General features: G+C 39.5%; 1 protein-coding gene across 6 annotated transcripts in view; it reads right to left on the bottom strand.

Moving 5' to 3' along the window:
• Positions 1-17,598, bottom strand: part of GAB1 (GRB2 associated binding protein 1) — a 95,737-nt gene that overhangs the window by 51,339 nt on the left and 26,800 nt on the right. Inside the window, exon 1 of one of the 6 annotated variants that reach the window (XM_066186453.1) lies at positions 884-1,136. The exons of 3 other annotated variants lie outside the window; for them this stretch is intronic. In XM_066186453.1, the coding sequence (XP_066042550.1) occupies positions 884-897 (14 nt within the window). In that variant the 5' untranslated portion in view covers positions 898-1,136. Of the gene's footprint in view, positions 1-883; positions 1,137-17,598 lie in introns of those variants that run through there. 2 more of the 6 variants (XM_066186449.1, XM_066186450.1) reach the window with 2 other exon arrangements.

Below are 17,598 nucleotides of genomic sequence, written 5' to 3'. Positions count from 1 at the left end.
GCTGAAATGCATGGTCATAATAATTTTCCAACGTTATTAGGGTTCCAACGTAATTCTGAGTACGTTTGCTACCCCATGCACACACTTTATCAAGCATTCACAGCACCTCTACTGCACATGAGGCACTGCTCCGTTTCAACGGCATTTTAATAATGGAATTACAACAGAAACATTCTTTTCTTGGCAGGGGAAGCTCAAGCACTGCATTTCTGCAGAGTAAGACTACCTTGTCAATGCACTATTTTATTAAGGTCTGCTAGAGCTCAAAATAACTACAGAGAAGCCCCTCACAGCCCTCAGTATCCAACAACAACTTCCAAATACAGAACATTCAAACAGCACGTGGGGAATCTTCTGGGCACAGCAGCACAAGCCACCACTGCCGTATCACAGGGGTAGCTTGAAGCACAAATAGTTCAACAAGGAAAGTAAATACGAAGTCCTCAGCCAGCCTGCAGTTTAGGAGTCCCTTGATACCACTCTGTCGGCTAATAGGATCCTCCTCTTCCCTCCCCCCATTTTAAGACACAACCTGATGCCATCACACCAAGGAATAACAGAGAAAGGATATCCTGCCTAGATTTTCCATTATACAGATCAAATCATCAATCCAGAGAGGTCTTTGCTCACACATGGGATAAAAAGAAGATGCTTCCAACTGATAAACCCTGAGAGGAAGCAAGGTTGGCTCCATGACTATTTTTAAGTAGCTAGCATTCACACAATGGCCTAAAATTTATGGCCAACCCCCAGGGTCCATGAAACCTTCATTAAAAATAAAATGAAAACGAAAAAACAAGGAGTTAGCATGTCTAAGAAGGGAAAAGCAAAACCAAAAGAACTAGAAGGTGACAGATATAATTATGCTTCTTCCCAGACTCACCTTGAATTCAGCATCAATTTGGATGCTAAGCTTAAGTGAAAAGATAGGAAGCTTTATGTCATTTTCTCAACAAATGAAGCATTTCCTTCAACAATTGCTGGGAGAAATCTTTCTTCAACAGCTCTTGTCATTTTGACTAACGCTCTTTTGCTCTAAATATCATATGACAAAAAGTAAGTAAACAGAGAAAAATAAAAATATCTTTATGTAGCTGTATTATGAAAGGAGGAACTTGTTTCTTAGCCCTCATTTCCAAGGCCAGATACCACAGCTGTGCTGCAGCTCCAGCTGAACTGCTCCCTGCATCTCACCACCTACCAGACAAAGAGCATTTAGTTTACCAAATGTCCAGTGTCTCACACTCAGCTCAGTTAAAAGCATCCCACATCTAAGGCTTCATCTAAGCATAAGAAAAGTCACGCTTTGTGCATCTGGACAGATGATGAATACAAACATCTTTGGTATAATCTAAGGATAAATAATCTAAGTGGCATGGTTTCAACGCTAAATTCACTAAAAATTTACTCTCCTGCCAGGCATTTCTCTGGATGAAGAACAAGATGAGGCAAAAAGCCCTGTAAGATCATCCTTGTAATCTAGGAAATGCCCACAAACTCAAAACATTTTAAATATCACCATTCATCTCCACCTTTTACAGCTAAGAAGGATTTCTTCTTTTAAGCATTTATCCTTGTGGAGGTTGTTGTTCTTGTTCTTTTTAATAACAGCATCCTTCTGATGAGTAACTAAGAGATTCATGGAAAACAAAAATTTCTGATCTCACCACAAACTACTCCCCTCCTCCTCTGTGCACTCAATAAAAAAAGTGAACAATTAGCCTGCTGTTTGCTCAGTACAGTGAGATTGTTCATTTATTCATTTGTATCAGATCACATCACGGAATAGAGAAAAACATTAAAAATACTGTAAAGAAAATAAATCTCCCATTAAACTACCAACAGTGCTCTGAGAATTTAAACCCCACCAGATTTTTATTATTTCTTTTGTAGTTTTGAGCAGATTCAAGTGTTACCCTTTACCTTATCTGGTCTGCAAAGTACTTCACATTTTTACGTTTTGCTCTTTGACACGAAAAGCAAGCACTGCACTACCCAACTGTTTTTTCCACCTTTTTTTGCTGAGAGTTTCCTAACTGGTTTCACTCGCTATAAAAATGTTTAATTTTTAACTTGCAGGAAAGAAACTCTAAAGCTGGACTCCTTGTTACTTTATTTGTTGTCTTTCTTATACACCTAAACGGCATCTACTTTGTTTACTGACTGGAAGCTCTTACCACTGCCAGCACTTCAGGAACAATGTGACTGTGGAAAGGGAAAAACATGTTTTTCTACATTTTGTTTGTCATCTAACAGAATTATAAGGTACACATGCAGAAGTTTCAAAATATTTTTAATAGCGGATAACCTCAGATGGACAAAACAACTTAATTCAGCAGGTACTTTATCTCAACTCCTAACTTAACCCTTTTCATTCTGGAGCCACTTACGAGTAATAATAACTCATAATAATGTAATAAGTAATAATGATTTGCTATAGCACTGGTTGTTTTTCAATATCTGTATCATGACACAGAAAAAGTGAATTCTATTTCTAACAATGACCATTTTTTAGTCCTTAAAATGGAAAGAGCTTTGAGATAAGTGCAAGAGGCATGAAATCAGAAACAAGGTTTAATTTTGTACAGTATCTTGTCCAAAATTTTCCATCTCTTAAACCTATATACAACATTATTATTATGAACCCAGTTAGACACACAACTGATTTGATGATTTAAATTTGAACATGCTGTTTTGCCTCTGCTGCAAGCCTCTTCCTTCCAGAAAGCCACAGAGCTGAAGCTGCTTATTCACAACTTGAATCACGAGAGATGAACTAAGACCAGTAATAACAACGTCAAAGCAGAATTTCGGAAATAAGTGATGCAGAGTGACTGTATCTTCACTGTCACTGACTGCACAGGCAAGGCACTGCTAATGCCACTTTATTTGTACTGCTGCTGGCAGCTCCAGCCCCCGGCCAGGCAGGTACCACTTCACTGGAGCTACTACACGATTTGAGAGCACTCAAAAATGTTATGCTCAACAGGCAGAGAGGCCAAAGGCTGAGTGACATGGAAACAAAGATATTCTCACTCTCGGTAACAAGCTGATGTGCCAGAGTTGCCAGAACATTCAGTCTTACACTCCCATTTAAAAATCTTTCACAGAAAATGAGACATTTTCCAGCAGATTGGGCAAGTCAACTCAGATTTTACCAAAGCAAAATTACGCCACCACCCAAGGAAGATCAGAAGATTTTGAGGATGGGATGATATAGCCAGAGTGTTTAGGTTCAAAAACATAAAATTTAAAACATGAGGCGCCATGGCAAGTGAAGAGTATAAATACTGCTAGAACTGCTCACATCAGCTACTGATGGACACAATCCAAACTGTTTCAATCCAGAGGAAAATTATTTTGGCGATGAAAGTCGTTGAATCAAAGTAACAATAAAAGGCACTTATTTTAATGTCTTGGCACCTTAACCAAAATATGCTGATCAATCAATTTGTTAGTCACTTCATGACTAATAAATAGGCATAACCAGTATTTATTGTATGCTTTCTACCTCTTACAGCTCTGCTCAAACATTATAATAAAAGCACAGTTTAATGGTTTGCTGTACTATGAATTCCTCCCCATGGTGGCAGGGATGGATGATTTTCTGCAATACTTTGTGCCTGAACTAGACATAGAAATTAACCACCTTCTGCCTGGCAGCACTGGATGCAGCTTGGGGGAGAAGCCACAGCTGAACTTCTCTTAGCATTTAAAAGAGGTATCACATCATACCAACAGAACTGACAAAATTCCCACAGAACATAAGAAAAGTTTCAGTGACTTTATCACACTCCACAGAAATGAGCTGGCAGGGTAGAGAGGAATATACAAATGACTGCTTTCTCTTTGATTCACAATATTTAGATTGTTATTTCCAGCCCAGGTAAAACAAATTGGTGTTATGATACTATTGTTAGGCTGCATGTATAAACACACTTATGCACTTTTGGAGGCAGGCCAGCCAGCTCAGCAAACACTTTACAAAAGAAACAGCAAAAGAGGTAGAGCATGAGCTGCTGCTCGGGTTCACCCACCAGGCTGTTATGGGAGGTGGGAAGGAAGAAAACAGCACAAAACAGTGGAGCAAAATATGTTGTGAACATGCTATTTTGAGAAATGTGGAAAGTTTCTTGGAAAAAAAAAAAAAAAAAAAAAAGACAGCTCAAGAGTTGGTTCATGCTTAGCAAAACAACTCCTGAACATTTCATACCGACAATCAAGCAGTTTAAATCACCTGGTTTAACCCAAGGCAAAAGAAACAAAGGAACAGCGGATATAGATTTCTTACAGTGAAAGGAAATTGGTGGGCAAAGCACAAATTACCATGATCAAACTTTTAGCCAGTGGAAAAATCTATTTGTTTTCTTTAAGAACAAAGAATAAAGACAAAAAACACTGTATCTTCCACTGCATTTTCTAAGGGGCAGGGCTCAGTCTTACCCCCTCTCTTTTGCAACAGCTCAGGCACTTGATTCCAATTCTCCACTCTACCCAATTTATCTAAAAAGTTACATTAAAAATAGGTTTTTTCCCTCACTTCAGTCAGGAGAGGTGTTTGGAGACAGGTCATTTACAGTTGTTTTCCAGGGGACTCAGTTTACAGATACAGAGTTGAAACAAGTATATCTGAACCAAGAGAGATTATGGATTTTTCAACCATTTTACAACCAGCCTATCTAAATAGAAAAAGAGTTGTAAGCTTGAAATAAGAAAGGCAGACTAACAAATACAATCATAGATTAATCTCCCTAGCTTACATTCTGTCTTGGTGATCCTGAAGTCACTTATCTGTTCCAACAGCCAACAGGGCTGAGATATCATCTCTGGAGCTCATTTTCTAAGCACATCCAACATGCAGAAAGAAGAAAGCCGCATGAAGAAGTAAAGCCAGTAACTCATTCCCTTTGGAAGGGGTCTTGTGAGGTCTCTCATTTGTGATTTTCTGTCCTTCATTCACAGGGGACGCTCTGGAAAGAGTAACCTGTGTTGCACTCATACCAACAAAGGAGGTTTACTATTCTCACAATCAAAACACTTGCCTTGTTTCATGGAAACACTCCACAATTTTATATTCTATTCAGAGGAACAGGTCCTTCACCGGCAAAAGACAGCTGCATAACAAGGCCTGGCTTTGCCCTTAAAGTAAAAAGTAACTGCAAAGTAGTGCCATTTATTATTGGCCCTAAACATTTCAGGAAGCATCAGGACTTGACCAAGGTCTCTGAAAAGGAGATTTTGAGGTAATTCATGCTTGAGAGCAAGCTAAAGTTGAAATGGAGAATATTTGCATAAGTATACATAGCAGATAGTGTAAGAGTCAATTCACTTCAGTCTACAACACAGAAAGATAATTACAGTAAAATAACACTTTGTGAACAGTTCAAAAGGCTTTTTTCAAAATGCAAAAGAATCAGAACACTTGCCAATTCATTTATTTTAAAGTATTTGGTATCTGAGGAAACTTGACTTGATTTTGCACATAAATTATTGGCCTGCCTCTAATTTTCCTATCGCTGATAGTCAATATAACCTTGGATTTTAAAATCAGTCACAGGATGATGTCTCCTATCATCAAGCTGGTAATTTTTAGTCAGCTGGTAAAATTAAACTTGAAAACGTGATGTGCATTTGCGCTGCAGATAACAATCCACACAATACGGGTGTCTGTAACCAGTTACTAACTAGTACAAGTTTGTGAATTTATTTTTTGTCAAATACACATGAAAGAGCATTCTCTTCACAGTGTGTACATTGCCCCACTTCTTCACGTACAGGAATGGTCTGTTGTGGTGGAGTTTTGGTTTTGTGGTGGCTTTTTTTTTTTTTTTTTTAATTTTTGTTTCTGACACCAGATCCAAAATAGCTCCTAGACAAAGGTCACTTCCTTGCAGAACTGAGAAATAAATAAACCACATTTGTCAACAGAATTCAGAAGATAAGGGCATTGCTGGGGTTCCCTTGCCAAAAAACCGAATATGTGTCTTTTTGTCTCACTGGATGTGCTTATTAGTGTCATATCGTACTTTCTGTAAGCAAAACAAATGGACAAACTGCTCAGGACACACAATGGAAGTTAGACATCTTTCTTCTGTTTGTACCCAAGCTCCCAACAAATGACCTCAGCTATTTTTTAATACAGAAAAGTCTGATTATACAGCAATAGTGGTCACTACCAGGCTCACAATAGCAGTCCTAGCTTTCCAAAATTCTGGTCTAGTAATCCTTGTATTACAAATGTTGTAACACTTGAGATCCAGAAGAAGAATAATAAACAATTCTTTTTAATTTTGAATTCAGTGTTTGCAATTGGCTCCTTTTAACAAGTAGCATGTGAAGAAGTCAGGTGGGGTTTCTGTACACCACCAGCTCTGGTGTGAGCATGAGCTGCTGTTTGTAAACAGGACAGGCAAGAGGACAAGGAGTGTCAGTTATACTATACCTCATCACAAAGGCAAAGGCAGCCTGCAGGAAAAGCACAGCCACTTTACAGAAACAGAATGGTGATACACACGCTGCAATATTCCATAGGAAGTTACACAAAGCATATCCTCCCAACATTAACAGTGCAGAATTTCATCAAGAACAACAAAGCATGGTAAAGCTAGCACAAGGCTGACAATGATTTTTTAGAGAAAACTACATCATCATACAGAATGATGTAAACTCACTTTTAAACACAGGAAGACAGAACATTCTTCATCAGCCTCCAGCTGCTGCAACTATTATCCAGGAGAAAAACCCAGCAAGATCTCCATTTCAGCATCACTCCGAGGAGAGCGCTACACTTATTTAGCATCAGTTCCCAACAGCAATACAACTGAAAGCTCTGCAATCTGGTAGCCTCAATGAAGGTTTTAATCATGTAATGAGATTACCTCATCCGTGTGTGGTTTCACAATGCAGTCTCAATGGCAGCCCATTATGGCAGTCCCCTGACACGCAGTATCAATCATGCTAATCGGCTTTACTCTGCTATCACTCCTACAGACACACTGCCACGCACAGAAACCAAAACCCCGCACAGTTTCTACCCCACAGGTTGAAAGGAATTGTGGAGAGAGAAAACACTGCCAGCTCCAAGCCCAAAATTGATGCCACTTCCACCCGGCAGGTTATGAGCCACATTCCACTGTTAAATTTTACATACATAAGCTATGCATTCTATACAACAGCTCTCATGGAGAACATGAAGTTTACATGTAACAAGTTACATGTTTACAGTTAATAAATATCACATTGGAAAAATCTTAAGGCTTCACAGAACATCAGCAGCTGCCTTTTCTGAAGCACAAGCTTCTTCCCCAGGTACTATCAAGTGGAGGTCACAAAGCAAACCCCCCTGCCCCTTTTACTGTTACCAATATAAAAATGCTACAGTAATTAATGTCCTTCCTCCACCAAAGCCAGGAGCATCCAACCTCCATCCAAGGAACATAGGGCATGTACAGATAAAACTTGTTCTATTTGATAGATGAGGGTAATGAGAAAATCTAAATAAAACACACTGGACTTTGCTATCCCAAATTAACTGCCTCGTAAGCCACAGACTCAGTCGGCCCAACAGAAGCCAGGATCTGATTTGGGACTCTTGCTTTGCTGGGCAATCTTTTTTTTAGACATTAAGATACCAACAAGTAACTTTGTGGAATTTGACATTCGAGACAAAACACATATCTTTGAAAATATCTCCATTTTCTGCCCTACTTTTCCACAAGCATACTCAATTCAAGCAGTTCTATATTTAGGATATCATCTTTGCACGTCCCAAAGCGAAGGCAGACAGCTCTAGTTCAAATAATTAAGTAAAGATTTATAATTTACCCTTGCTACCCAAATACATGCTAACCCTTCAGAATAGAATATAAAATTGTAATATAGTTTAAAAAAATGCACAAAATCAAAACCTTAGATCCAAATCAACAATGCTTCTTCCACTGCTTCAACAGAATAACTAACCTGATAAAAAGGAGACAAGACAGAGGAAAGGAGAGAAAATGCATGACTTGACTAAAAAGAAAAGGAAAAAAATTTAACTCTCTAATTATGTTTTACTTCATCTAAAGTATCAAATATCGGTATTAAAAGTGGCATTATTATTCTGCCACTAGCATAACACTGAAATCTACCTCAAATGGGCAACTGCTGGCTGGTCCCCGTAAGCATGGAACACTCACAGTGCAAAAGTGTCTGTCTTTACACTGCTGAGCTGTTAATAGGCTTAAATGTTTAATTCTGTCCCATCCAGGAACTCTCTATTGTTTTCAAATTTGAACAATATTCCAAAGGTCTCTTCCTTCTGAGACCAAGATTTTCCTTCCCCCCTCCCCCCAAAAAACCTCTTGTTGAAAAACACTGAAATGCCTTCCAGGGTCTCTCAGCCTTGCTACTGAAACAATTTAACAGGGGTAGAGGACAAAGAAGGACATCTTGCTTAAACAAACCAGTAATTATCTCATTTTTACTCCTTTTCTCACACACAGCTTACAACAGATATCCAGGACCAAAAGTCATTAGCACAACCAGTTAAAACATGATTTAGCTAAGACAATACTATAATGGGAGATGTTAGGCAACCTAAAACTTTGAAATTCACTGGATGGTCTATCTGTAATAAGATTCCTGATGTTATTATGTTAGTTTTCATAGGGATCCAAAATGTTAATTAAATGAAAGGTCAAAAAACGTGGGAGTTGCATTGTCAAAAAAAATCGAACAAGAGATCAAATTCACATGAAGTTTGTTTTACCAGGCATCCCAAGTTTGCTTAATGCCTCTGTGTGATGCTCTATAAAATTGTCATTTAGATTAAAGTAAGTCTAAGCTCAGGTAGGAGAGTCACATAAAGCCCAGAGGAGCTGCATTAGGATGAGAGAACTCATTTCTAATAGCAGAGCACAGAAGTTATTGGCTTTCTGTCACTCATTTATCAGTGGGACCATTTTTCTCCCACAATCATTTTCATTATTCACAACAGAAAGGCACAACGTGGCCAGAAATAAGCACACTGTGCTGCTGACTAGACCCAGTCTGAGCATCACAGAGATAGCCAGGTACTTGCTCGCTATGGTGAAAGACCAGTGAATCACCAAGAGTGCTCAGAGGATAAAAAAGGGGGAAAAGAAACTGCCCTGAATAAAGAAAAAAAAAAATTTAAAAAATCAAACATATCAAGTCACTGTTCACCTTTCTGCTCATTTTTCTGGATGATCTGGAATGGGGAGGAGGAACAGGAGAGAGCAGCAGGTAAGAATTCATGCATGCAGGTGACTTATCGTTGACAATAGACTAAGTCTAAATTAAGAAACTGCCTTCCTTTTGATAGAAACCAAGTGATAGACTCATGCAATTCCTGGATTTGCCCATTCTTGTTGATCTCCAAGGTCCTAAAATACTTATGCTAGTGGAGGATAGGTATCTTAAAATTGCACAAACACACAAGCAAACAGTGAATGGATAAGAATGAAAGACAGGAAGAAACTGATTTTCAGTGCAGGACAAGTATGAAATAGGGATTTGCTTTGGAATAGGAACTGCAATTACAAAAAATAATAATAAAACAATTCCAATTACTGCCACATATCAGGAAATTATCATCTCAAGCTTGGTATGCAAGACCATAATAATGCTTGATGCCTGACAAGTCATTTTGGGCCATAAAAATATGCTATTTCTGGCACATTTCTGGTTGGTCAGAAGCTACAGCTTGCTCCACACTTCTAACCAGGGCACTGGAATAGGTGCGAATGTTGAAAGAAGGCTTTAAGAAATATCTTCCCACCTGACAGTAATTTCTTTCTGACTTCATTATGATGAAGCAGAGCGTGAAGTTGCACTGGAACTTACACCCACAGAAAACTTTAAAGATGAGAAAACGCTTCTGGAGGTGGACATTTGACCACATTACGTACAGGACTGGGGCTGTTTGGGTGTTTTTGTAATTTTGCATATTTAAAAGAGTCTGTCCTGGGAAAGCACAGGTGCTCCTCAGGCCAGCATGCTTTCAAACCTCACCTACAGGATTTGCAATGGATGCAGTTCAGAACCACAAACCTCAACATATTCTTGGCTGCACGGCACCGCCAAGACCACGTCTGCAGCGAGGCGGATCTCAGCCTGCCCTCGCAGCTCCTGCCCAGCACACCAAACACCCGCCCTGAACAGCGCCAGGCCTGGGACACACACACATCCACACACCAATTCTCTATCCCGGCTGCTCAGAGCAAGGAACTCAGACCACTTCTGCTGATCTTATCCCCCTGCCAGCTCTCTCGGACCAGTGAGCAGGGAACAACCATCACCAAGGGACAGATCAGCTGAAGAGTAAGGAGCTCCAGGGCGTTGTCTTACTAAGAGTCAAAATAAAAAGCTGGCCTAGACAAGTCTTCAGAGGCAGCAGAGCTCTAGCAGCGTGAGCTCTAGACCCAAGATGTTGCTAATAACCAACCTGCCGTATCTTCTCATCTCTGTAGTGCAGATTCAGAGCTGAAAAGAAAGGATAACATCTTTTTTTGGAATCTGCCTCCTGCCCCTAATTTCTGTTGTACATTATTACATACAGAGATATGGTATGCATACACCAGAAACAACATGATTTTACAGTTATAAATTACCAGCATTTGGTAAGACAGTGATTTCAACCATTGTTCCAAGATACCAAGTAGTCATTCGTTAACATAAGAATGGAAACTACATGAGATTTTATGGTACAAATTTATAGTCAAAAAGAAAAACAGAACAGTCTCATTAATTTTACTTACTAAAAGCACACTTGAAATGTTTCACAAAGTACAGCGAGTTTTATGGAAGAGGGGGAAGCCCTGAAGTACACGCATGAAACCAGAGACAAGACATATGTACAGGGTAAGCTGTCCAGGTGCAAAATGTCATGGAAGAAACAGACCCGCAAGAAGAGGGAAAACTGATAGACTGGCCCCAAGACCTGAGGAGTTAAAATAGCATTAGTTAGCAGAAATACACTGTGTGTATTTTAGCAAAGCCCTGCCAGCTCCGTGCCCTGTCCCGCTCCGGAGGGATGTGTGGGGTGGCACACACATCACCACCCACTGAACCTCCTCCTTGGGCCACAGCTTCCCGAGGCCATCTGCAGGAAGGATGTCTGCACAGACTGCATGTGGCTGCGGCTTTGATACTTTGGCTTCAAGATTCCAACTTAAAAGGGAAAGCTGGTTGTATTTATTTATACTTGATCGGAGGTGCCTCTTAAGATCATACAGAAAACAACTCTTGCTCATCCTCCAAGAATCTCCCGGCAGCTGTGCATGGATGCACACACACTTGCAGACATGTATCTTGGGAGGACAGGGAGAACAACAATTGATTTCCTGCAAATGTAACGTCCTGTTGTTTTTCCGAGGTAATCTAGAGAATTATCACAATCCCAGATGTTTACAGGGGGAAAGAGAAACTGCAGTAACTCTGCACAGGATGAGACGGCGGACTGCCTAAGCACATTATTCTAAATGCAAATTCAAAGTTTCACTACTTTTTCTATAGAGGCTCTCTGTTCCAAACGCTGGAACTGCAAGCTGTGGGATATTAACAAGCATACATTTGAGTTTCCAGTCACTTCAAGTGTGTCTGAGGCAATGAACTTATACAAAGTATTTTTAGACTTCCTGCAATCAACTGTCCTGCTGGCATTGCTCAATACGACACACAGTTGTCTGAAGGATGCAGTTGTGCTAACATACCGTTTAAAGTTTCATTTCTGTGTTTTCCATAAAATGTTTTCCATAAAATAAGTAGTGGCAAATTTGCTCACCCAACAAGTTGAATCACAAGTGATTTAGGGTCATCTAAGGCATGCCATATTGTGTAAATGCTTATTAAATTACACTTATAAAAAGTAACTCATTTTATCTACATAAGATAATTGTGTAAACTAAACGAAACACTAGTAATGACTGGGCGTGTGTAGCAAAAAGAGATGGCTAAATTCTGCACAGTAAAGTTTTGCCATTACAGCATCTCACAAGCCTAAGATTAGTCTTGCCTGGAGATAATCTACATCGTCTGTGAAGGAAAACAAAGAAGAAAATGTCGCCTCTACTTTACACATCCTGCAAGATAGAACAACTGATCTCTAAGAATTGTCCTATTTCCTGGTGTGGGGCAGAAAACAATAAACGGTGGAATCATTTTGAGGAGGAGTTAGGAAAGAGGGTGACAGCTTGTATCATCTGGCAATCTTATGTGTCCAAGGAAGGATCAAGATATATCAGTGCAACCACGGCAAGCCATTCAGAATATTCCAATACAAGATGTTCTGGCAAGAAAATAACCATGGGCAGGGTGATCACTGGAACAAACTAATTATTCAGCAGCGTTGAGTAACAAATCACTATTTGATGCAGCTCCAGACTATCCACTATTATAATAAACACTGTCATTAACCATGATTAAGCACTATCTCTAATGAAGACGCTTCAAATGAAGGAGCTTGCTAATTAGCTGTGTCCTACATCTCAGAGCCAACAAAGGAATCTTAGAAGTCTCCTGCTACCAGTTGGTAAAAATGGGTGACTAGGACTGGCCTAATAACACACTGACGACACTTCTTCCATTAAGAAAACAAAAGATGCCATCAAGATGTGGCGCTGTGATTTTAAACTGTTGCTGATGTGTTTCTTTTGGACTGTGACTGCTCTTGGTCTACTTTAGCACTCTGACTGTCATTTAGAGAAGGAACCGACTGCTACTTTTGGCAACTGCTACAATTCATCATCTCCTCACTGCTGCCATTATTATTAGAATACTAAGTCACAGAAATATTGATCACACTGCCAACAATTCAGAAGAAAATTATAATAAGTTTCACAGACTAAAGCTGATGTAGAGACATAACAGAATTGCCTTCGATTAAAGGCCCAGCTGAAATTACAATGCAAATAAAGAAGTTCATTTTGAAGAGTCAGCTTTCACAGCAGTGTCCTGTTGCAAAGAAATTTAAATTCTTTCTGAAGAATGACATCAAAATGACCTCAGTTTCATGTTAATAAGGATGACTGTTTTCCTCAGAATAAATGATAACAGACAAAGAATTTAAATGAAGGAAATAGTCTTGAGGAAGGGAGGATCCTCTAAAATTGGTGAAGAACTGAGTGAAACAATCAGATTTACACTGGATGATTCAATGCTGCTGAGGCTTACTACAAGTGTGTACAAGTGACAGTAGAGCATTGTATTCCTTTTTTTTCCCAGTTATAATCTTGGTCTTGATAAAACCAAGAATAGTGCAAGGAGTTAAAAATTAAGCCACATACAAAGCTAAGGATCCTTTTCAGTAAGCATAGAAAACATTTCTTATTATGATAAAATTGGGTCGGATTAATTGTGTTAGCAAAAAGAAAAAAAAAAAGCTCTTTTGTCATTTGAGTTTTCAGAACTCCTCTTCCCTTCTGTGCAGCACAACCAGCAGCTCCACAAATGGATTATCAAAAAATAAGCTTCATTAATTTGAACAAATTTCATACATTTGGTAAACTGCACAGGGTCCTTCACTGGCCAACACATATGCAAAAGCATTCAAGCATCTGTTTTACACAACTGTTCGTTCTCTTTCGCGTCATACGCAAGGAATTTTTCTGAAATACCATCTGAATGCAAGACTATTTTTGCTATCACCTGCAAGTCCAAAAGTAGCACAGCAATCTCAAAGAGACCTTGCCCACACCTGCAAATTCCAAAATGTTGGTTATAGGCTACTGTTTTCACTACAACTTCAGTCCATGTTTAGTCATTTAGCAGCCCAGCACAAACAGCAGTAGCTCCAAGAGCAAACCACGTCTCAGCTTTTCAGAAGTCAAAAAGAAAAAATAAAAAACCCACCAGCCAAAACCCCAGTTACCATACTGACTTTGGGTTTACAGGTGCAAAATATAAACAGCGACAACAAAAGGCAACGCACAAAATCCAAACTAACAACTCTTGCGTTTGACATCTGTCAGCTGCCATGGTATTTAGCCAATTGACTCATGTCAAGCACTAGGAAATACACCTAAGTATTTCCTAGTGATTGATATAAGATAGAATATTCTATCTTATTTACTAGGGATGTGTTAGGAAAGACATAACCCATGTTGTCACTGTAATCCTGTTCATGAGGAGTAAAACTGAGTTTACCCAAATTTGTAGAGAAAACAACTGAAAGGAAAGAGAAAGCACCAACTCCTGTCAGGCAACATATCTCTTTTGTCTTAGATTATGAAAGGCTACGAAATACTTCAACAGGAGTTATGTAAATGTTTTAACAGGAAACTTTAATCTGAGAGCTACAAATCATTACTTCAATTGCTATGGATTAGGGCAGAGCATAAACAACGTTTTTTTGTTCACACTGAGGTGAGGCAAAGAGGTTGGCATTTGTGCCACACAAACTATTTGTAATAAAGCACAAGTGATATTCTTGACACTCCTAAGAAGAATTATGAAAAAATACATACAGCAGGAAAAGCATGCACAAAGACAAAAAAATAAAACCACAAGAGAGCTCAAACTCAGTTTTATGCCATCCAGTTTGACAGAGGAAAGTTGGAAAAACTTGCCACCTCCCCAGTCCTCTCTGGGACATTTAATATTCTGTATATTGTTTTATTAAGCACGCACAAAGTCATACTGAAATAAGTGACTGGAAAAAATTTCACTTCTCTCTACAGATACTCTCATTTTGTATTACCATCAGATCCTGACACCTTAATAAGAAAACCTGGTTGTATTTCATACGGGCTGTTATAGAGATTTGCCATACAGAACGTACTTTGCAAATTATTCTGCAAAGCTTTCAACTGGATAGTTAAATGGAGCCAGAGGAAAGTGCTTAAGCAAGTCTTATTTAAAAAAAAAAAGGCAGTTACAGTTAAAACTGCATGTATAAGACATAAGAATTTACACAAATCAAGAAATATCTCAGATCTCAGTCTTACAAGCACCTATCCCAAAGTCTGCAGTTAAAAAACAAAACAGAAAACCAAAACAAAAACACAGAACAAAGACCTTCTCCTGAGTGTTTACTACTGTTGGGTGAACTTGAAAGCATAGTCAGAGCTCAGTTCCTCCTTTAAAGCAAAGTCAGTACAACAACTCCCAAAAGCAGAAATAGTGCAAGAGTTAAGTTTATTTTCAGTATGAGAACATAGGCACCCAGAACATGACAGCAGCCAAGGTTAGTTTTACATTTTCTCATGTGAGGAATGAACACCAGTTATCTCTGGACCATTCATCATCTCACGGAAGTTTCTTTAACACAGGTGATGCATGAGGGGGGAAAAGTCTGTTCTTCACACGGTGAGAGACAGAGTGTGCAGGGCATCTCCAAAACACAGTTTCTCTTTTCTCTTTACCTTTCACAGTTTTTCTTAAGGGCATGGACTGAGGCACTCTCCAGATCTACTACACTAAGAAGAAACAAGATGTTTGGCAACAGCCTTGGTAAACTAGAAGTCACAGTTTTGAACCTAAACACCAATCATTTCATTGGCACAGGAGTTTGAAAAAGCTACTGCAAGAGCAAAGACTGAATTTCAATAGTTTATTAGGCTTTCTCAGGCTGGTATGAGAATCTAGATAGTTTACAAACCCCCACTTGGAATTTTTTTTCTCCTTCAAGCTATAGGCTCTGAGGAAGCAAAACCCATCAGAACTTTTTTGCTAGCTTTCTGTGGTACGTTTTCAAATATCCCCCCTTTTATTTATTATTGCAGTTCTTGAGAACTCATAAGAAGATTATGATGAACTGCTTTCCCTAAAATTGACATTGTTTCAAGAAAAAGCCTATTATCTACTGTAGTAAATCCAGTTAGTGCTTCACCACACAGTCTCTTTACACCCAAGTATAAATGCACTGAGGTTACAAGCAAAGAGAAATACCAGTTCTATGCCTGTGAAATTGGTTTATCAATTTAGAACATGAAATCCCTGTCAAGATGACTTCAGATTTCATATATTTTTTTTCCTCACCCAAATTTAGTAACCTCTACATTATTTTAGGCAAAATGCTTGACTTTTTCCAAAATAAGAAACAGCTAATACAGAAACTTTCAAGACAATAATGATGATGATAATCTGAGTTGCTACTTCTATTTATCGTACCAGTAGTTGTCATGTGCAAAGAACCCCTGCTACAATTTTTGAACTTGTATGATAGGCTTAGAGGTGCACACCTGCCATTTTGTTACACAGAGATCTACTGACCTTAAAAGCCAAGCCTGTTGAACACGACTTTCACCAACGAAGCGTGGTTGCTTAATGACTTAATGGAGGCAGACCATTAGCTTACAAAATAGCACCGCTCTGCCTACCCAGAGAGAAAGTAGAATTATCCCAGTGGGACAGAGAGAGAGAGAGAGAGAGAGAGAGAGAGTCTAGCAAGGAGAATGCAGGGAATGTCAAGTGCAGGATTTGGATATGCTGAAGATGGTAAGGCAGTAAGAGCAGACATACCTGTGCCCCTGGTGCTGCCCCTCTCCATGGCTCACATCCTCGCCTGTGTGTTAGAGTGGTCTTCACAGCCAGCTGCACATCCAGCACAGGCTGGCCCACAGCCAACTGAGTGACTTCAACTGCTCCATATTAATACGACCACAGAAGCAGCAGGCAGGGGACAGCCAGAGGAAATGGAGAGGGCTGCACCCTCTGCTCAGCAATCCCCCCTTTGGCAGCCAGCAACCAGAGAGATGGGCAAGGGAGCTGCTCGTTCACCGGGACCAGCGCTGGAGTGCCACATCCATGCTGGCACCTGCTGTGCCACCTAACACATGACACACTTTAGTGCAAGACAACAAAAGACAGACAGACAGACATCCCCCTCCCTGCTGGGTAGCTGTTCACTGTTCACACACCAAGGCACTTACAAGGAAGGCAACCACCTCCTCAGCCTCACCATCAAGCACTTCACGCAGACACTTGACAAGCGGAACCTCTCCGTGGTAAAGGGTAAGATTAGAGAGATGGAATTTTAAAAGGCCTTGGGACTTTCAAAGAGTGATAAAATGCACCAAATTCCTGCAATAAATTATCTTGCACATTCTAAGCTATTTCCTGATACACGAGCTGTTCCGTCAAAAACTTAAAGGTCAAATTTGCATCAATAGCCTCGCCAAAAAGTTTTCTACAGAGAAAGAAAAGGAGGAGGAAAGGCTAAAGAAGCAGACACGAAAATAAGAAACCAGTATTGATATTTTATGCAAGATAAAGTCACTTGCAGTGCAGAATCTGCCTGAAGGGGTGAGTTATTAGCCTTGTTTTAACCAATATGCTCTTATCTCTACGTCTTTCTAATTAGCAATATTCTTCCCTCCAGTGTTACTTAGAAATCCTTCCTTCTTTAAAAAAAGGGGAGAGGGGGATTAACGACTGTCTCAGTTTTAATCTTTCCTCACACTCCCACACAGAGACCTTTTTCTTTCTTAAGGACACTTCACAAGTACTTCATTATGTTCAATTTTTTTTTTGTGCCCAGTATATATAAGACAGCTACTTGCCATTTTTAACTCATTCAAGCTGCAGCCAAGCATCTTGCCACAGAAAATTAGGCACACTGCTGTTAAAAAGAAGGTCTCTGAAGACTTAGAGTTATAA

The sequence above is a fragment of the Chamaea fasciata genome, unplaced genomic scaffold (assembly GCF_029207755.1).
Source record: "Chamaea fasciata isolate MVZ Bird 193981 ecotype frontalis unplaced genomic scaffold, bChaFas1.0.hap1 SCAF_6, whole genome shotgun sequence".
Classification (NCBI taxonomy): domain Eukaryota; kingdom Metazoa; phylum Chordata; class Aves; order Passeriformes; family Sylviidae; genus Chamaea; species Chamaea fasciata.
Note: the sequence above shows the minus strand (reverse complement) of the source record. Positions and strands in the feature narration are given on the sequence as shown.